At 50.3% G+C, this 21,263-nt stretch overlaps 1 protein-coding gene across 1 annotated transcript; it reads right to left on the reverse strand.

Annotated features, from left to right (window-relative positions):
• Window positions 1–620: 620 nt before the first annotated feature.
• Window positions 621–12,472, reverse strand: LOC112058756 (TRIO and F-actin-binding protein-like). The gene is made up of 10 exons (XM_042843561.2): window positions 12,435–12,472; window positions 11,054–11,223; window positions 8,808–8,950; window positions 8,192–8,321; window positions 7,375–7,567; window positions 6,426–6,822; window positions 5,495–5,627; window positions 3,183–4,589; window positions 2,627–2,776; window positions 621–707 (listed from the first exon to the last, which is right to left on the reverse strand). Exons 2-10 carry the CDS (start codon window positions 11,168–11,170, stop codon window positions 621–623), a joined length of 2,757 nt encoding a protein of 918 aa, XP_042699495.2. The 5' UTR covers window positions 11,171–11,223; window positions 12,435–12,472.
• Between the last annotated feature and the right edge of the window lie 8,791 nt (window positions 12,473–21,263).

A 21,263-nucleotide genomic window follows, 5' to 3' on the forward strand; every position in this document is an offset into this window, starting at 1 on the left:
ATTTAAGTACTTCAATACACCTCTACCCCAATATAACGCAACCCGATATAACACGAATTCGGATATAACGCGGTAAAGCAGCGCTCTGGGGAGGGGGGGGCAGGGGGGCTGTGCACTCCAGCGGATCAAAGCAAGTTCAATATAATGTGGTTTCACCTATAACGCGGTAAGATTTTTTGGCTCCCGAGGACAGCGTTATATCGGGGTAGAGGTGTACTGTGGTGACAGGTACTATAGAAAACACTTAGAGATGTAAAAAGAACAGGAGTACTTGTGGCACCTTAGAGACTAACAAATTTATTTGAGCATAAGCTTTCATGGGCTACAGCCCACTTCATCGGATGCATGCAGCAGAAAATACAGTAGGAAGGGGTGTGTGTGTGTGTGTCCCATTTCCATTACCACTACAAACAGTTCTTTTTCTCTCCTGCTAATAATAGCTCACCTTAACTGATCACTCTCCTTATAGTGTGTATGGTAACACTCATTGTTTCATGTTCTCTGTGTGTGTATATATATATATATATATATATATTTTCCTACTGTATTTTCCACTGCATGCATCCGATGAAGTGGGCTGTAGCCCACGAAAGCTTATGCTCAAATAAATTTGTTAGTCTCTAAATAGGGTACGTCTTCACTACCCGCAGGATCGGCGGGTAGTAATCGATCCCCGAACGCGCTCCCTGTCGACTTCGGAACTCCACCTGAGCAAGAGGCGGTAGCGGAGTCGACGGGGGAGCCGCGGCCATCGATCCCACACTGTGAGGACGCGAGGTAAATCGATCTAAGATACGTCAACTTCAGCTACGCTATTCTCGTAGCTGAAGTTGCATATCTTAGATCGATCCCACCCCTAGTGTAGACCAGCCCTAAGGTGCCACAAGTACTCCTGTTCTTTCTGTGGATACAGACTAACACGTCTGCTACTCTGAAACTTAGATATGTGTGACCCTTGTGGCCCTCCACTTCCTTCTTTCTGTGTTCACCAGCCTGGCCAAGAGAGGAGGGCACTAAGAAAGAACAAATGCCAAGGAAGAAAGGGCACCTTCCCTCAGGGCCCAGTCTGCTTTCAGCTGCACAAGTGAGGAAAGTAAGCAATAGGAGCTCCAGGAAGGGGAGGAGAGAGTGCTGGGCCTCCCATCAAGTGACAGCCTGGTACTCAAGAGTATTAGCATTTTAATAGCCCCTGTGGGGGAGGTGAAGGGCAGGATGGGGGTAGGGAGGAGGAAAGAGCTGAACCCTTGCTGCTGTTTAGCTAGAGCCAGTTCTCCCATATGGCCAGGGCCCCAGGACACCGCAGCATTGAGAAGATGCCATCTACAAAGGAGGGAAAAACAAGCCAGAAGCAAATTCAGTGTTGTTAGCAGAAATAATATAAACTTCAGAAGAGGGACACACACAACCCCCCTGTACAGGGTGGCTGGTTCAGAGATGGGGGGTGGGATACAGAGCCTTTCAACTCTAGGTCAAGAGTTTCATGGCTCAGGGGACTGGGAATGGCACGTGGGTCTAGGGTGACCAGACAGCAAGTGGGAAAAATCGGGACAGGGAGTGGGGGGTAATAGGAGCCAATATAAGAAAAAGACCCAAAAATCAGGACTGTCCCTCTAAAATCAGGACATCTGGTCACCCTACGTGGGTCACCCATTCAAATGGGTGGACATGGAGTGCAAGGCATTCCTGTCTGATGCTTCATGGGAAATGAGTTGATAAGTCACACTCCAGAGCGAATGGATGCCCACATCCCCCAACAAATGTACCCTCATGATCCTCCTCCATTGGCCCCCTCCTTGACATTCTCAGCGGAAGTGCGAATGGGCCATGGAGACAACTCCCCTCTCTTGGGAGGAGATCTTTCCAGGGGAGGGCTCAGGCACACTGAGGGGGAGGGAGGCAGGGAAGAGAGCACTACTGGTGTCTACACAGCACATGACCTGGGTTCAATACAAGATTCAGGCTCCAGAATGATCAGATAGGCTGTTACCTTTCATCAGCCTCAAATTGACTTGAGAGATCATCTAAATCACAAGAGCACCGCTACAATCACTCGCTTTTGATTCTATTTGTAAAATAAGCCTTTCCCCTTATCCATATGCAATAGTCAACTACACCTATCATAGGATATGAGAGAGAGAGAGAGGTTGGGCTGAGCTCAGCACTGGGAGCCAGAAACTCTTGCATTTTAAACCCAGTTATGCCACCGACTATCTCTGTGACCTTGGGCACATCACTTTGCCCCCCCTGGGCCTCAGTTTCCCCACCTGTGAAATAGTGGAAGTAATGTTTTCCTGCCTAATGGAGGTGTTGGAAGGATTAATTAGTGTGTATAATGTTCTAACGAGCATGGAAAATGTACTGGGAGAGGGGAGGTGCAATTGCAGATACATTTACCCACCTCTCACAAAAAAACAGCAATTCAGTACCTCACAGCTGCCTTTCAAGCAGAGACTCGCTCAGACACGGTGTCAGAGAGAGAGAGAGAGAGAGAGAGGTGCTGCATGCTGAGACAGCACCTGCGTGAGAGGCCAGCTAGCCTTTGTCACAGAGAATGGCCCAGCCAATTTCCTGTCATCCTGCTCATTCTGGGAGCTTCTGAGAGGTTCCCTCATGCACACGCACATACACCCCGCTCTCCCCCCTCCTCCTGTCCCCACTTCTTCCCCAGTTTCTGGAGTACCTTGTGGCGTTGCCCGTTAGCGTTCAAATAAAGATCTTGGCTTCCCATGGAGCAGGCACTGTTGAGGGGTCGGATTGTGCCTCGATCTAGCTGGGACTACAGGGAGAGAAATCAGGAGCTAAACCCTAGGATTCTGCCCTCTCCAATGTTTTCCATAAGCATGTGCCCATCTCCCAACACACTCCTGGGGAAATTCATCCCCACAGTGCTGAGGACAAAGCACTCTTCATTCAAGCCAGTAGGGGACACCAGGGGAAAGGGAAACATGCAGGGGCAGAGCTCTATTTCTGTCCTGGACAGCAGGAGGCATCACAAGGAATGGGACAGAGCTAAACACCAGAGGGGAAGCCAACCTCTGTGCTATTCACTGGGTGGGGCTGCAAGGAATGGGATTCTCTGTGGAAACTGAGGATTGACTGCCAAGGTTTGGATCTGCTGGGGGAGGGGTTCCCATCAGACACTGGTTCCCTCAGGACTCTCACTCCTCCATAGTTCTACTCACTTGATGCAAGAGGGTCTCCTCTTTGCCCCTGTCATTCTCCAATTGCTTCTCTGAGCTTAGGTCTAGGGACTGCTCATGGCTCTTCCAGTCACTCTCTAACCATTGACTTGGACTCACGGGGCTTTTCCAAGTGGTCTCTGGCTGGTGCCCTGAGCTCACTGAGTACAGACATTCTCCTTGGCTTCTCCAGTCCCTTTCCAGCTGTTGCATTGGATTCATGTGGCACAAGCACTCCTCTTGGGTTTTCCAGTTGTCTTCTGATCTTTGAGTTTGACTCCTGGAGCGCAGGGTCTCTGCCTGGCTCCTCCAGTCTCTCTCCAGCTGCCTGGTTGGACTCCTGGAGCGCAGGGTCTCTGCCTGGCTCCTCCAGTCCCTCTCTGGCTTCCCAGATGAACTCCTGGGGCGCAGGGTCTCTGCCTGGCTCCTCCAGTCCCTCTCTGGCTTCCCGGATGGACTCCTAGAGCGCAGGGTCTCTGCCTGGCTCCTCCAGTCCCTCTCTGGCTGCCTAGTTGGACTCCTGGAGCGCAGGGTCTCTGCCTGGTTCCTCCAGTCCCTCTCCAGCTTCCCAGATGAACTCCTGGGGCGCAGGGTCTCTGCCTGGCTCCTCCAGTCCCTCTCTGGCTTCCCGGTTGGACTACTGGAGCGCAGGGTCTCTGCCTGGCTCCTCCAGTCCCTCTCTGGCTGCCTAGTTGGACTCCTGGAGCGCAGGGTCTCTGCCTGGTTCCTCCAGTCCCTCTCCAGCTTCCCGGATGAACTCCTGGGGCGCAGGGTCTCTGCCTGGCTCCTCCAGTCCCTCTCTGGCTTCCCGGTTGGACTCCTGGAGCGCAGGGTCTCTGCCTGGCTCCTCCAGTCCCTCTCTGGCTGCCTGGTTGGACTCACGGGGTGCAGTGATTTGCCCCGGCCCTTCTGATCACGCTCTGTGCATTTTCCCAGACTCACAAGGTGGGGTTTCTCCTCTAGGCTCTGTCGCTCACTCGTGCGTTTTCCAGCACTCATAGGGTGCAGGGGCTCTTTTGCATCCTTCCACTTTCTCTCAGTGCTCGTCACTGGACTCACAGGGTGGGTCTCCTTTGGGCTTTTCCAGTTGCTCTCTGTGCGCTTCCCAGGACTCAAGGAGCGCAGGTGCCCCCCTCGGCCAGTCCAACTGTTATCTGAGCTCTTCCTGGGGTTTGTGGGGTGCAGGGAATCCCTCTGGCTTTTCCAGTTACTATCTGTGTGTTTTCCAGGATTCGAGGGCTGAGGAGGCACCCTTTCTCTGTCCACGCACTTGTCTGTACTCACGTGGCACATGGAGTCCACTCGACTCCTCCAGTCTCTCTCCGATCTCCGAGCTGGGCTCACTGAGCGCAGGGCCTCTCCTCGGCGTTTGCCGGGCTGCTCCAGCTGCTGTGGGAGCCTCTTGTTCCCCTAGGGATGAGATCAGAGGAAGGATAAAGGAGTGAGTTCTCTAACGAGCTTGTCCACATCCCTCATGCACATTCAGGGAAAGGAGGCAATTAGCACATGGAGACCATTCAGTTCATAGGTTTACCGATTCCAAGGCTAGAAGGAACCACTATAGAATAACCTAGTCTGACCTCCTGTATAACACGGGCCATAGAACTCTCCCAAAGGATTCCTGTATGAACTAGAGAAGATCTTGTAGAAAAACATCCAATCTTGATTTAAAAATTGACATTGATGGAGAATCCACCATGGCCCATGGTAAATTGTCCCAGTGGTTAATTACCCTCACTGTTAAAAAATTACATGTTATTTCCAGTCTGAATTTGTCTACCTTCAACTTCCAGCTGGATCTTGTTACTGATAGCCTACAAAGGAAGGGGCACTACTGTATGCCAACAGGGCCATTGTATTACAATAGGGGGCAGTAATGCACAGACCTACCTGCAGCACTTAGCTCAGTCCACAGAGGGAATTTTCAAACATCAACATGTCTTATGCTCCAGTAGGGGGCAGTGGCGCACACATGCATCTACCCACACGCAGAGCTGCCTATCCCATGCCTAAAGAAGTGGCCCCTCTCACCCAACCAGTGAAGGAGCAGTGGTCTAATTTTGCAATAGGGACAGAAGTGGGGCACACACAGAGAAAGGGAGTGGGGAGAGAGAAGGATCTGGGAATTAAGTGGAAAGGGAGGAGTGGAGGTGATGATAAGAGAAGACAGAGTTGTGTGGCACAGAGAGAGAATGGGAAAGGCGATGGGGACAAGACGCAGCTTGGGAAGGTGTTTGCTGAAAGGAAGCCAGGGCTGGGCCGTGCCTACTGCTATCTGGCTAAGGAAGGGGCTGGTGATGAGTCCAGCAGCTCACCTCTCTGTACAGGGTGGGGCTGGACTGCCTCCTGCCTAATCGCCCTTCTTTGGTCAGCAGTGGGGTCTTGCCATCCAGCCGGTCCAAGAGGCCGTCCTCCAGGGCCTGGAACGCCTCCAGCGTCTCGGACTTCCTAACAACCACACACAAAGACAATCACAGGTGCTCTTCTGTCTGGGCTTCAAGAGGCCCCCAGCCCAGAGTCCTCACCAGTCCTAGCCTTCACAGGTCACAGTAGGACAGAGATCGTGATACCATATTTCTGAATTTGAGTTCCCAGCTCCATCAGAGTCTAACATGAACTGCTCTGTCTGTGCTCATGCCCACCTCCCATCCTGAGCTCTTTTCTACATCAACCATCCCCCCCATGCTCTGCACTCCTCAACAACCTGCCTCTCCTCAAACCCAATATATTCCCTATCTCCCCAATGATCCCTAGTCATGCTCTCCACTCCCCATCATGGCTCCTTTCCCCCTCATGTTCTGTACCCCAATAATGCTTTCCACATCCCATCTACCCCTTCTATTTCCCACCCCATCCACCATACTGCCCACTCTGTTTTTACTTCCACTCATGCTTTTTATCCACCATCATCTCTTCTCCCCATCTATACTCTAACACCTTAGACTTGCTCTTCCCTCCATTTCCTCACCCCGCCAGCTATGGGCACTATAACTTTAACACTTTGATCTGGAAGTTCCCAGGAGGCCCCTCACAGAGGGATGGAAGCCCTGCCTCAAGCCCTGTCTACGCTAATCTTTAAACTGAGTTTAAACACGGCTCTCTAACTCAGTGTGAGCACCAATGGGAGGGGCTGACTTGCAGGCACTCAGCAGAGCAGTGGGTGCACACGTACCTCCAAAAACCAGGCTTTCAATGATACCAACCCTGGGGCACCCAAACCCACCCACACCCGGCTCCATGTCTCACCTGCGCTCGTATCCAAAGATCCGCTCCACCTCTGCCCGGCCCGGGCTCCGAGTGCGGGAGCTGCTGCGTTCCTGTTCAAATGCCTCCCTGTGACTGATCCGCTTGGGCTTGGGCAGATCAGCCAACACCGTGTATTCCTGCCGCACCAAGGAGTGTCGCCCCTCGCCGCCGCGCCTCGTGCACCCTGGTAAGTCAGAGTCTAGTGAACTGATAGAGGAAATGAGATGCCTGCCAGTCCTTACTGGGTCACTGTGTGTTGGCAAGGTGCTGGGGCTGGCTCGTGGAGGGGAGGAGACCCAGGTGGGGTCAGATTTCCGGCGTTCCAGAGAGAAATAACTGCTCTCCATCTGATGCTTTGCCCAGCCATCCCCAGCGCTCTGGCTCACAGGACTGGATTCTGGGAGGGAAACAGAAGATTGCAGTTAGGGCAGCTCCAAGAGGCAGATACATCCCCTCCCTCACACAGGAACAGCGTGGCCAGAACCAGCACTGGTCAGATCCGATACAAAGTGGATATTGGGATGAGAGCCAGAGACAATCCAGAATGACATGGACAAGACCTAGTATCCTGCAGACACTGCGTTCAGAACTGCAGGTGCCAGGCGGGGCTGAGGAGCACCAGGAACCACAAAGACTCCAAAACCAGAACTGCACGGACATTAGGTTGAGAACTGCAGGCGAGGCTGAGAAGCACAAGGACACTGGAGCAAAACTGCACAGACCCTGGGCTCTATTATTACTCTTTATCACGTTTATTACAGTAGTGCCTAAGGAGCAGCCGAGACTGGACCCCATTCTGCCAGGCATTGTACAGAGTAAGAGACAATCCCTGCCCCAAAGAGGTTACAATCTAAATAAAGCCTTGAACCAGAGACTCCAAGACCAACCCCACATGGAGAACGAGCCACCTATATCCAGAACTATGATCTACGGTGGGAGAAAACCAAACCTGCTTTCCGAGGGGAGATTTCTTTCATGAAGCTCTGGGACTCTGTTCTGCCCCAGGACATGGCCTGACCCCACCTGGGTCTGTCTGACTGCAGGGCTCCAATCTGCACCTCCTTCCTCTGGCCCATGTAGTTCATCGTGTCTTGTTTGTCCGATCCCAAAATGCTGTCCAGCAGCCTGGTCATTTCCCAGTCCTGAGGAATGAAACAGACCACGTCAGTAAAAAGGGTGCAGAAAGCTACTGTCCCAGCCTCTTCTGGCAGGAGGTGCTATGGGGAATGATGCAGATACACGTGATGTGTGGAGCTCACAGCCACTTCAATCCCAGGCTCTTCCAGTAGGAGGCACTGCAGGGAGCAGTACAGACCTGCTAGCTATAGAGAGTGCATCATTACTCCATGGCCAACCTCTATCTTCAGCAAGCATGATAGGGAATGGTGTAGGAATACTAGCTTGGGCGAGCAATGAGTTATTCTTGTCCCAGCCTCAGCCAATAGGGGGTGCTGTGGGGAATGGTCTGAGCACGGGGAATAAATGTGGACTCCCAGCATTAGCTGATGTGCTCTTTAGGGGAAGTTTACTTTGTGGGTGTTAAAGGTCCCTTGGGACTGTCCCTATGACATCAACATCTATCCCTCCCCACACCCAATTACCCAGCACTCTGCAGTTCCCCAGAATATCTCAAAACGGGCCTATTTACCCTTTATCTTTGGGTTTCAGCTTGTCTCAGCAGGAGCCCAGGGAAAGTGGTGCTGAGGGGTTAAGGCACAAGGGGAATTAAACAGCCCAATTCAAAAGACAAGATGACCCCATCTCACCCCCGAGAGTGTGAAGCTGATTCCGGTACCGGTGCTGGTGTCGGTGCTGATATCAGTACGGGTGCTGGTTTCTTCATGCTTGCCCTGGGCTCGGCTGCTGAGTTGGGTGTACGCCAAGCTCTCCTGCCAGCTGTGAGGCAGGGAAACACAAACAGCTGGTGGTGACTGTACAGCTGAATGTGTTACCGCGGGCAGGCATGGAGAGCTGTGCGAGTGCAGCTCTGCTCAATCGGCCCAGCAGAGATCCAACTCCTCAATCCCCAGAGCAGGGCCAGGCTGGGCAGTGCCAGCGAGGGATCCCCACACGTCGCACGCCGCCAGTGGGCCTCAGCCTGGCTCTGGAGAGGCTGAGGAAGAGGGGAGTCCAGTCGCCATGGCCCATTCAGCCCTTGGCCTTTACTGAGTCTGCCAGTGAGGAGCCTGGCTAGTGCCACCGGTGATGGTGGATTTTCAGAGTTTGTTCCATCTGCCCCTTGCACAATGTGCAGGGATCAATGGTAAGACACCTACCTCTCTTCTCCTATCATGGGATGACAGCTACCCCTCCCCTCCCCTTATTTACCTAGCAGGGATCAGTGTCAGGGAAATGCTGATCCTCCAACGGTGCAATACTCACTTCTCAATCCTGTCCTTGAAGCCCGCACACACATACAGCTCACACTGGGGAGCTAAGATGCACAGGGGGTCCCAAAGTCCACCTGGGTCTGGCCCACTGGTGGCATCACCATGTGGGGCCTCCACAGCATGTTCCTCTGGCACCTGCAGGGAGCAAGGGGAAGTACTGGTGACTCCACCGTTCAAAAGGGCTAGTGGGGAAGTTGCCTTTCTTATCAGTCTCATCCTCCTTCCAGAGGACCTTTCATTCCTAGCCGGGCTCTCAGGGCATCTCCCTAACACCAGCCTGCCTCCGGGAGTGCTGGAGCCCCTCACTGTTCCATGATCTCTCACGTTCAAGCTGTTCTTCTCCTTCCTCAGCAGTCCAGTCAGAGGCCTAGCAAGGCCCTGTTGGATGCTGGAGCCGTTACCTTCCATCTCCTGGGGCTGCAGTCTCCCCAAGACAGAGATCAAGTGAGGGAGAAGAGGGATGGGGCACTGAACCCAAGCGAACACTTGAAGGGCATGGCAGAGGAGAAGGATATCTGGGGTGTCAGGCCAGGGGGAGGAAGGCGGAACCATCCCAGGGGAGCCCCAAGGCTTAGCTTGATCAGATAAGTGCCCTCTGATACAGGTGTCTCCTGCCAGGCTCACCAGACAAGTAGGAAATGCCAGAGTCTGGCTTTGCTCATGAGATCAGACACGGCCCATCACAGGAGAACCGATGCCCCGACTGGCAGGAGCTGCTCATCACCTGCATTCCCCTGCCTCTGGAGGATTTTTGCCAAGGCTCCATGTGCCATAGGGCAGGGCAAATGCTTTCCTGGCAAAGGAGGGTGTAGTCCGAAGGGAGGACTGGAGCCAAAGCCCCTCCCTCCCTGGCTCTATAATTGCTCTGGCATTTCCCCAGGGTGCTGGCCTCCCACTTCTCCCCAGCCCAGTTACCTTCCTGGCATAGAAGCAGCGAGGGGGAAGGTTCCTAGCAGCCTGGCTGTCAGCACCGCTTTCCCTCCATTGTGTTGCCCTCGCTGGGATTCGCTCAGAGGAGACTGCTCTGAGCAGATCGCAGGCAAGGCGGCGGTAACGCTAGAAGCCCAGGCCCAGAGAGAGTGGGAGCCTCATTACTATTTCATAATCCTGGGCTGATCACTCCCAGAGAACAATGAACAACACGAAGCCCTCTGTGAACATGAAACCAGCTGGCACCCCATGCTGGGATGCAGCGTCACACTCCCCCACTAGCAGCAGAGTAAGGAGCCGGCAGGTGACACACCTGGCCCACAGTGCATTGCTAAAGTGAGTTTGGCACTGATGAAATGTGTCTGATCAACAGCCCGGGAGACCAAAGTTTTCTATACCTCAGACATGTATTGCAGGGACAGCTGCAGCGTGAGCCTCACTGGCACCAGTTCTCACTAATGCACCTCGCCCTGACTGGGGACGAGAGGAGAGTTTGGTCTCCATGGTCTGTTCTGACCTTGGCTTCTCTACTGAGACTATCAGCAAGGGGACCAATCAGGGTCAGTTGTGATGTGGGTGCCAGAGGCCATCAGACCTTCAGTCCCTACTAACTTGGGCTGATTCAAGCAGTGACAAGGTGAAAGGCTCAGTATCCTTTCCCCAACCTGCACCAATGGCTTTCCTCAAAAGGAAGATTTTAAACATACGGCAGCACCCCCCACTATTACACACGCATCGCTTTAAGCCTACGACTCCATCCTGATGTGTATCGGCTCTGCTATTCCAATCCCACCTTTCCCCCATACACATTATTCACCGATGCCTCTCAGTCCTGACCTGCCACACCCCTCTGCTACTCCAGCCCTGAGACTCCCCACGCAGCACTGCCAATGCATCTCAACTAGGGTGACCAGATGTCCTGATTTTATAGGGACAGTCCCGATATTTGGGGATGTTTCTTATATAGGTGCCTATTACCCCCCATACTCTGTCCCGATTTTTCATACTTGCTGTCTGGTCACCCTAATCTCAACCCTCACTTCCAGCCCTCTCCAGGTAGTACAGCACTAGTCCCCTCTTTGATCAGGGCACAGAATTCATCAGAGCACTAGGGAGTAATTAAATGATGGATTCTGTGCACAGAGGAAATTTCAGTCCCCTCTCCCTCCCCCCCCAGTGAAATCCAAAAAGCCTCATAGAGCGGCAGTGTTGAGAATTTGCATCTACTCAGCTCAGACAGTCACAGCCCAAAACAATGGAGCCTCTCATGAAATATTCATAGCCCTCCAGGTCACATGAAAAGCTCACCTGGTTGCTGGGCTGGTGGTGAGCAGCAACTGCCCGAAAACAATTCTGGCATCGGCTCTTGGCAAACACATTGGCCTCAAAGTTCTCACAGGGGGCATGCTCTACAAAATCTGACATAGCCCATGCCAGGGGAAAGACGTTTCCTCAGGTGTGCTGCCTTAGGGAGGTAACTGCAAAGAAAAGAAGCAATAAAGGATCAAGAGACAAGACACTTCAATACCTAGGTATTCGGCTCATTTAGAAGGAGGAACTTTATTAACAGCCTGGTGTTCACTGCCCCCAGTAGGGAATGTTTTAATCTTGGGTTCCTTAGAAGGAGAAATACCATCAATATGCCAGTGTTGGCAGCCAGGGAATGTTCTTATCTAGAGCTCTTTTAGGAGGGGAAACTACATCACCATCTCAGCGATTGCTGGCAGAATGGCCTGATTTGAGTCTTCTTTAAAAGGGATGGAATATATTAATACCTTCCAGCAGATGTCCTGATCTGGGGCTCCATTTGCAAGTGCTTTAGAAGCTTTAGAAACCTGCTTAGCCTTTTCCTGAGCTAATCTATTCAGATCGGGTGGGATATTTACTAGCTATAATGCACCAAAAGTGCAATTCCAAAGCTGGTCCTAGGAGCCATGCTTTACTTCCAAAGACTGCCTGGCTCACCATGGGCTGGGATATTCGAGCTGCCATATATCATCCCCTTCAGGGGCACTTTTCCTGTGGAGCATCTTACCCAGTTGCTACTCCGCAAAAACTGTCTGTCAAAGCCAGCCAGCTGAGCAAGATCCCTCGCGCTATCCTGCAGCTTCTCCTCTCATCCTCAGAACTTAGAGCAGTGCTGCTGACCAGAGGTTTAATTTTCTCTCCAAAGCACCCAAACTAAAATAAGATTCGGTTTTCTTAGGGTAACTGTTGCACTAATTCACTGCGGGTGCCAGGTAAATCACACACAATATCCACTTCTTAGCCCCACAGGTTCACTCCCCAAACTAGCGCTACATGTTTTTTCAGCTTGTTTAATCACCATGCCGTGTGTTTAGAATTGCCATGCACAGAGATTTGTTTGGAAGGGCAGGAAGAGAAAAAACACTCCCAATTCCAGGTCATGGATAAAACCATTTTTTTCCCCTGGGATTTTGCAGATTGCGACGAATCATCTCTCTGGGCCTGAGGCAGCCCATCTGTAAATGGGGGATGCTACCCACCCTTTGTGAAGCACTTGGAGATCACTAGCAAAAATAGCTCAACATAAAGGGCTGTGATTATTAATACAGAAAATAAAAACAATCACTTCAGAATAGCGTAACACACTCACCCTCTAGTAGAGGGATATATTCTAAACCAACCTTCCCCTGCCCCTGTCCACACCCCTCTGCACTTCTGTTACCTTGCACCAGCTCAGGCCCGGCTCCAGCTCATCTGCCGCTGCCTTTTTTTAAAAAACGATGAATGTAAACTTTCCCTGGGAAGTGGAGGAAGGCCACGCCCAGGAGACTCTTTTTGGTTGGCTGTTGGGAGGCAGCTCATTTGGATACGGCTCCCGTAGTGGCTCCGCTTTGCCGCTGTTATAACTTTGAGTGGGAAGGATTTGACTTCTGTTCTGTGCCTGGGTTTTGTAACCCACGTTGCAGTGACACTGGGCATCGTCTGATTATTGGTGGGGTTTTTTGCTGCCCCCCGCTCCCTTTGCAATATTAATCCGGTTGGCAGCTCGGCTAACGATCGGGGGAAGGATGGCCTTGATGGGAAGGTGACGAAGCAAGGCAGAGGTCCATTTTCCTTCTTATTTAAAACTGCCTCCCTTTTCAATTCATCAAGTCTCCTCTCTCCAGATTCAGGGGGCCCTTGTCTCCTTTATTCCATTGGTTCAGCTGCCCCCCACTCACCCTGTGACAGTATACCCCATAAGGCTTTATGGGGAGGGGGTGCTTATAAATGTATGTATGACATAACTGGAATATGTTTTATGCTGCCTGTGCCATGTAACATATCTCCGTAAGGGTTGTGATCTACTATATCGATTCATCCTATTTGTACGTATATATCATTTTCTACTCGAGCTTAAGAATATGGGCTGTATGCTTGCCTGATTTCTAAGTAAGCTTTGTGAGGCATTTGGTCAGCTTCTTTAGGAAGGAATTTGCCAGGTTAAGTACCTGATCAGGAGACACTTAGGGAACAATGCATCTTGGAATGCTCCAATCCACATGAGAAGTCTTCCTGGAGACATGCAAGATGCCATGTGGACAATGCAAAGACTGAGTCATGCAGGGGCATGTGACTTGCCCAGGTGACTCCAAAACTCCATCTTGGAGCTGGGCTTTGCATAGGAGGGAGGTCTCCACCCACAAGAGAGAGTCTACTTAAACCTGTGGGAGACCCCTCCATTTTGGTCTTCAGCTGGCTAAAGAAGGAGCCTCTCCACCCCCCCCAGGATACTTGAAGGAGACTGAAACAAAGGACAGTAACTGCAGGGGGTGTGAGTGATTGCTGGACCCAGGCTAAAAGGAGATTAGCCTGTAAAAGGGAGCACTCTGGAACTGGTGAGGAAATTATCTGTATTCAGTTTGATTAGGCATAGATCTGCGCATTTTATTTTATTTTGCTTGGTGACTTACTTTGTTCTGTCGGTTACTACTTTGAACCACTTAAATCCTACTGTCTGTATTTAATAAAATCACTTTCTATTTAGTAATTCACTCAGAGTATGTATTAATACCTGGGGGAGCAAACAACTGTGCATATCTCTCTATCAGTGTTATAGAGGGCGAACAATTTATGAGTTTGCCCTGCATAAGCTTTATACAGGGTAAAACAGATTTATTTGGGTTTAGACCCCATTGGGAGTTGAGCATCTGAGTGCTAAAGACAAGCGCACTACTGCGAGCTGTTTTCAGGTAAACTTGCAGCTTTGGGACAGGTGATTCAGACCCTGGGTCTGTGTCTGGAGCCAGACAAGAGTGTCTGGCTCAGCAAGACAGGGTGCTGGAGTCCTGAGCTGGCAGGGAAAACAGAAGCAGGGGTAGTCTTGGCACATCGGGTGGCAGCTCCCAAGGGGGTTTCTGTGATCCAACCCGTCACAGTGGCGTAGTCGAGCAGGATCTGTGCACAGTTGATTGCTTTGAGATACTGGTAGTGATTTTAAGTGAGTTTTAAGTGTGGTGGCTGGAGAACAGACAAAGTGGTTACTGGTTTGTTATTTTCTGTTTGCTTATTTCGGGCAAGGGAAGTAGGGACAGAAAAGGAAGCTCTCTGTTAACTAAGAATCCCCTGAGCTGAGTGCATCTCAGTTTCAGTGAACTGCAGAGGGGTTGTGGCCCAGCACAAGAAAGCAGGACAATGAGTACTAGTGATCTCAGTTCCTGTGAACTGCAGAGTGGTTGTAGCCCAGCACGAGAAAGCAGGACAATGAGTACCAGTGACGCTGCTATTAAACTAAAGCTGGCCAGGTTGGAAGCAAAAGAGAGAGAAAGTGAACATAAGAGACGGCTGGAACTAAGACAATTAGAAATTAGTGCCATGGAGGCAGAGGCAGCGAGAGAGGCAGCGAGGGAGGCAGCGAGGGCGCGAGCGGCGGCGGAGGCAGAGGCAGCTGCCCATGAGAGGGCTATGGAGGCCCAGAGGGAGGCCCGGAAGCATGAACTGGCTGTTATGGAGTCAAAGAGACGAAACCCTCCCCCTGCTAGCTCCACTTCCCCAAAAATCCACAAATGGGAGCGGCTATGTCCACAGTATGATGAGTCCAGCGATATCGCCGAATATTTCATCACCTTTGAGAGACTGTGCACCCTCCATGCCATCCCTGAAGATCAGAAGATGACCACATTGATAGCAAAACTGACTGGCAGAGCTCTGGACATATTCAATAAGATGCCTATTGATGATGCTTCAAACTATGGTAAATTTAAGGATCTGGTTTTGAAACAGTTTCAGGTTACACCTGAAACCTACAGGGTTAAATTCAGGAGCCTTAAGAGGGGATCTGGATTAAGTAATGTGGCTTATGCCAATGAAATGAGAGATTTGGTAGATAAATGGGTGCGGGGGAGAGGCATTACCAGTTTTGAAGGGATGTGTGATCTAGTTACTCAGGAACATTTCCTGAATATGTGCAGTGATGAGGTAAAACAGTATTTGTGGGACAAAAAGGTAAATGCAGTGGGTGAATTAGCTGAGTATGCTGACTCTTATGAACAAGCCCAAGCTGCAATCAAACACAAACCACTGGCAGAAGGGTATAAGGTTGGGGGAAAGCAGAATCACCGTTTTACCCCTGGGTCTGGGAAAAAAGAGGCTGGGCGGTCACCTCCCCATTCCCCTGGTACTCGACCCAAATTTCCTGTGCAAGCAGAGGAGCCCAAGAGGTGCTATCATTGTAAGTCCACTGCGCACCTGAGGAATAAGTGTCCCTTACTGAGTGAAGCTGCGGCTTCTCAGAGCCAGGCTGTGGCCTCTTTCCACACAGGATTTGTAAAGCTTGCTTCCACACAACCCAGCAATGAGCATATGCATGCTGTTAAATTGAATGGTCAAATGCTTCTTGGATTAAGGGACACGGGTGCTGAGATTTCTGTGGTCAGGAGGGACCTAATCCAGGAGAAGGATCTGTTGCCAGGTAAAATGGCAGAATTAGAGCTGGTAGGGGGTTACAAAGTCCTTGCACCTTTAGCTAAAGTACACATGCAAACTCGGGATTTGCAGGCTGAGCTGACTGTTGCAACGGTGGCAAACAATTTTGCACCGTTTCTACTGGGGAATGATTTCTTTAGTGTGGCAGAATCTGTCCCAGGGTTGGTTAGCAGTGAGAAGGAATCTTGTGCTAAAAGCCCCAGAGAGGGGGGTGAAGTCACACGGACTGCTGGGGGAATAGGAGAGTGTCTCTTAGGTTCCTCTGCAGCAGTAAAGGATGCAGCTTCGGGGGCAGGGCTGGTTGTGGCCAGTTCCTGTAGCCCTGGGGCTCAAGGGAAGTTCCAGAGGGAGGAGCTGGATGAAGCCAGCTCCTGTCCCCTAATCATCTCCCCTGGGGAGGGGGATGTACCACCTTGTAGCAAGGAGGCCACCACAGCTGCTGACTGCCAGGAAGTTGCAGGTCAGCAGGGGGCTGGGCCTGCCCTGGGGTGCACAGAGGCGTGTGTCCCAAAGGTGGAAGTTGGGGTCCTGGGGACCGCTGTGGTGGGAACAGGCCCCAAGGACTCTATAGCTGAGTGCCAGCCCAACCCGAGTGGAAGGGGAGGGATTTTGCTGGCCAGCGAGAGGTCTGTCGTAGCTGGTAGCTGTGAGTCCACAGCTGGGGCAGGATCACCTTCCCTTTCAGGGGACACAAGAGTGTCGGACCCAGAGGGGAGATCAAAGAGGGAAGCCCAGATGGAAGGTCAGGGGGGGCCAGAGAGTCCACCCACCTTTTGTGGGGAGGGGCTTTCCCAGGAGGAGGGTGAAAAGTCTGCATTCGAAATGCCAGCCCCCTCTCCTGTGGATCAGGTTTTAAGGGAAACCTGGGGGTCAGGCCTCCAGGATGAGGGGGTCTATCCAGCTGACCCATTGGAAACAGAAAGTGGGGTGCCCAAAGGGGTTCAGAGCACCCCAGGGAAACCTGCTGTTCTTGCTACACTTGCAAGAGATAAAACTCTCTCTCCAAGACAGGGGAGGGGAAATCTCTTCATGGGAGGAACTTCACAAGGGAGTGGGGCCCAGCCCAGAGAAACTCCAGAGGGAGGGGCCGAGGACAAGTATGGTTGTAGTACACCCTTTCCTGGCCAAAGACCCAAGCACATGCCCGAACTAGAAGTCTTCCCCAAAGAGGCAGAGGAATCTGCATCAGAGGGTCTACCAGAGGGCACAGAGAACTGGGAAAATGCAATGGGTGCTAAACAAGTCAAATTGAGTGAACGAAGCCTGTCCACTGTAGATTTGCTGTTAACCTTGTGTCTTTTGCTAATTCACCTATGGGATAAAACAAAAGAATTCACACTAGTGGTAAACCCTTTAAAGATGTGGAACATATTTGATTTGTGGAATAAGCTGTTATACATGCTGGGGATGGTGACAGGACAGCCCCACCAGCGTGTTACTTTACAGCCCATACCTGTAAAAAGCAGCAAAAGCATAACAGGCCTATGCTGCTGTGTAGAAGGGGAAACTGAGGCACACCGCCTCATGGCATTGGTGGCTAAATGCCAAGATACCTCCACGTTAATGAGTATTGCTGCCTGCATTCTGTTAGCAATACTACATCCCTACCTGTTTGCAAGCACCTGGGGACCAGGGACCCCAAAACGGGCTAGAACCCCCAGGAGTGACACCATATGGTTTCAAGGTACTGAAAGGAAGTGTGACCAGAAACAAACAGAAATTTTACAGGTACTGCCTCCGCCATGGACAGTGTCCAAGTCTCTGGCAGTAAGTTCAGGGGGAGGGTGTGACAGTATACCCCATAAGGCTTTATGGGGAGGGGGTGCTTATAAATGTATGTATGACATAACTGGAATATGTTTTATGCTGCCTGTGCCATGTAACATATCTCCGTAAGGGTTGTGATCTACTATATCGATTCATCCTATTTGTACGTATATATCATTTTCTACTCGAGCTTAAGAATATGGGCTGTATGCTTGCCTGATTTCTAAGTAAGCTTTGTGAGGCATTTGGTCAGCTTCTTTAGGAAGGAATTTGCCAGGTTAAGTACCTGATCAGGAGACACTTAGGGAACAATGCATCTTGGAATGCTCCAATCCACATGAGAAGTCTTCCTGGAGACATGCAAGATGCCATGTGGACAATGCAAAGACTGAGTCATGCAGGGGCATGTGACTTGCCCAGGTGACTCCAAAACTCCATCTTGGAGCTGGGCTTTGCATAGGAGGGAGGTCTCCACCCACAAGAGAGAGTCTACTTAAACCTGTGGGAGACCCCTCCATTTTGGTCTTCAGCTGGCTAAAGAAGGAGCCTCTCCACCCCCCCCAGGATACTTGAAGGAGACTGAAACAAAGGACAGTAACTGCAGGGGGTGTGAGTGATTGCTGGACCCAGGCTAAAAGGAGATTAGCCTGTAAAAGGGAGCACTCTGGAACTGGTGAGGAAATTATCTGTATTCAGTTTGATTAGGCATAGATCTGCGCATTTTATTTTATTTTGCTTGGTGACTTACTTTGTTCTGTCGGTTACTACTTTGAACCACTTAAATCCTACTGTCTGTATTTAATAAAATCACTTTCTATTTAGTAATTCACTCAGAGTATGTATTAATACCTGGGGGAGCAAACAACTGTGCATATCTCTCTATCAGTGTTATAGAGGGCGAACAATTTATGAGTTTGCCCTGCATAAGCTTTATACAGGGTAAAACAGATTTATTTGGGTTTAGACCCCATTGGGAGTTGAGCATCTGAGTGCTAAAGACAAGCGCACTACTGCGAGCTGTTTTCAGGTAAACTTGCAGCTTTGGGACAGGTGATTCAGACCCTGGGTCTGTGTCTGGAGCCAGACAAGAGTGTCTGGCTCAGCAAGACAGGGTGCTGGAGTCCTGAGCTGGCAGGGAAAACAGAAGCAGGGGTAGTCTTGGCACATCGGGTGGCAGCTCCCAAGGGGGTTTCTGTGATCCAACCCGTCACACACCCCTTTCCCCTCCTCAGGCTGGATTTAATCTAAGCCCAGAGTAGGACATAAAACAATGTGATGTGCTTGAGGTAAAGTCACTCCAGAGCAGTGGCAATGCAAGTTGCTGCATATCCTCTCAACAGAATTCTCCCTCCGCAACAGCTTGTTCATGCAAGTGTGAAAATCTTGCTGGCACATCTGCAAACCTGTGCATACGCGTGGACGTAAATAAACCCAAGCATAGCTGAAGAGATGCAAAAGTCCATTGCATGTGTGCCCACATGTATAAGCCTGTGTGCACAAGAGTGCATAACCTGGGTGCATGCTTGCACTCAGCATGTAAAGCTACATGCATGCATATATAACCATGTATGCACATGCACACATGAACATCAGTTTGCAAGCATGTGAATAAGGGGGAGAATTATCACATTTCCTCTTTAGATGAGGAGCTAGACTGGCATGTTAATTTCTACAGGTGGTGTTAGATTTTGAAGACATTTTCTCCTTAAGGGCTGAAATGCATTTCTAAATGACTGAAAGAAAACCAATACTCCTACACTTGAGAGAGGCTCTGACTAACCTCTGGAAAATTTTAGTTACAGACAAATGATGCCTGCATGATACATAGGGCCAGTACTTGGCACTTGGCCGTCCTTAACCACTCACACCCAAGACCTGACCTATTTACTCTAGGGCAGTCTGATTCCAAACCCTGCACCAAGGTTCCTGGATTTTGCATGACTTGCAACAGACTGGGGATTATAGTAGACCTGTGCTAGTGATTTTAATAGTAAACTCTATAAATAAATTGAATCCCCACATTTTCATTGTTTCCACATGCCATGGATTTGTGTGTGGACAATACAAAATGGTAGCAAAGAAATTGTCAGTAGCAAGAGCAGAAGTTTTGGCCAACTTTTGGGAAGGCATCAGAGGTATTTTAGAGATATTAAATAAGCACAGGAGTGGGGTGTTACTGCTAAAATGATTGGCCGTGAAATAGTTAACTGACATTTAAATGGCCATTGTTGGGTTCAGTGTTAACATCCTATTGAGACAAGTGGGGTAGTTCACAGCTCTCAGACCTATTGTTTCAGGCTTGCTGCAGACTCAGGAAGACAACACTGAGCCAAGGTTGCACTTCATTGATGCTTTTAAGACAGGAATCAGCAACCTTTGGCAAGTGGCCCATCAGGGAAATCCACTGGTGGGCGGGACGGTTTGTTTACCTGCAGCGTCCGCAGGTTTGGCCGATCGCAGCTTCCACTGGCCGCGGTTCGCAGTTACAGGCCAATGGGGGCTGGGGGAAGCGGCGCGGGCTGAGGGATGTGCTGGCCGCTGCTTCCCGCAACCCCCATTGGCCTGTAACGGCGAACCGCGGCCAGTGGGAGCTGCAGTCGGCCAAACCTGCGGACGCTGCAGGAAAACAAACCGTCCCAGCCCACCAGCAGATTTCCCTGACGGGCCGTGTGCCAAAGGTAGCTGATCCCTGTTTTAAGTTTTTCTTCACAACTTTAGGGCCTACAAATTCAGTCGTGTTAAAATGAAAGCTCGCTTTATGAAGTCTTAGTGGCTAACACGCCCACCTACATAGATTCCAAGGCCAAAAGGGACCATTGTGATCATCTAATCTGACCTCTTGTATAATGAAGGCCAGAGAACTTCCCCAAAATAATTCCTAGAGCAGATCTTGTAGAACAACATCCAATCTTGATTTTAAAATGGTCATTGATGGAGAATCCACATACCCCCTTGGTAATAATTTACACCTTAATTCCAGTCTGAATGTTTGTAGTTTCAACTTCCAACCACTGGCTTGTGCTATACCTTCTTCCACTAGATTACGCAGCCCGTTATTAAATATTTGTTCCCCCTGTAGGTACTTACAGACTGTAATCAAGTCACCCCTTAACTTTCTCTTTGTTAAGCAAAGTAGATTGAGCTGCTTGAGTATAATTATAAGGTATGTTTTCTAATCCTTTAATCATTCTCATGGCTCTTCTTTGAGCCCTCTCCAATTTATAAGTGTCCTTCTGGACTAGCAGACACCAGAACTCATTAACAATATTCCAAGCAGCAGTCGTGCCAGTGCCAAACACAGAGGTAAAATAACCTCACTACTCCTACCCGAGATTCCCCTCTTCATGCATCCAATGATCGCATTAGCCCTTTTGGCAAGAGTGCCACAGAGGGAGCTCCTGCTCAGCTAATTATCCACCACAAACCCCAAATCTTTTCCAGTCACTGCTTCCCAAGCTAGAGTCCCTTCATCCGCAGGTATGGCCTACACTTTGTTCCTAGATGTATACATTTAGCCACATAAAAACGCATATTGTTTGCTTGGGCCCAGTTTACTACGTGATCCCGATTGCTGTCTCTCGGTGACCTGTCCTCTTCATTATTTACCACTCCTCCAATTTTTGCATCATCTGCAAGCTTTATCAGTGGCAATTTTATGTTTCCTTCCAGGTCACTGATAAAAATGTTAAATAGTGTAGGGCCAAGAACTGATCCTTACAGGACCCCACTAGAAACACATCTGCTCGATGAGGATTCCTCATTTACAATTCCATTTTGAGACCTATCAGTTAGCCAGCTTTTAATCCATTTAATGTGTGCC

This window comes from Chrysemys picta, chromosome 1 (assembly GCF_011386835.1).
Source record: "Chrysemys picta bellii isolate R12L10 chromosome 1, ASM1138683v2, whole genome shotgun sequence".
Taxonomy (NCBI): domain Eukaryota; kingdom Metazoa; phylum Chordata; order Testudines; family Emydidae; genus Chrysemys; species Chrysemys picta.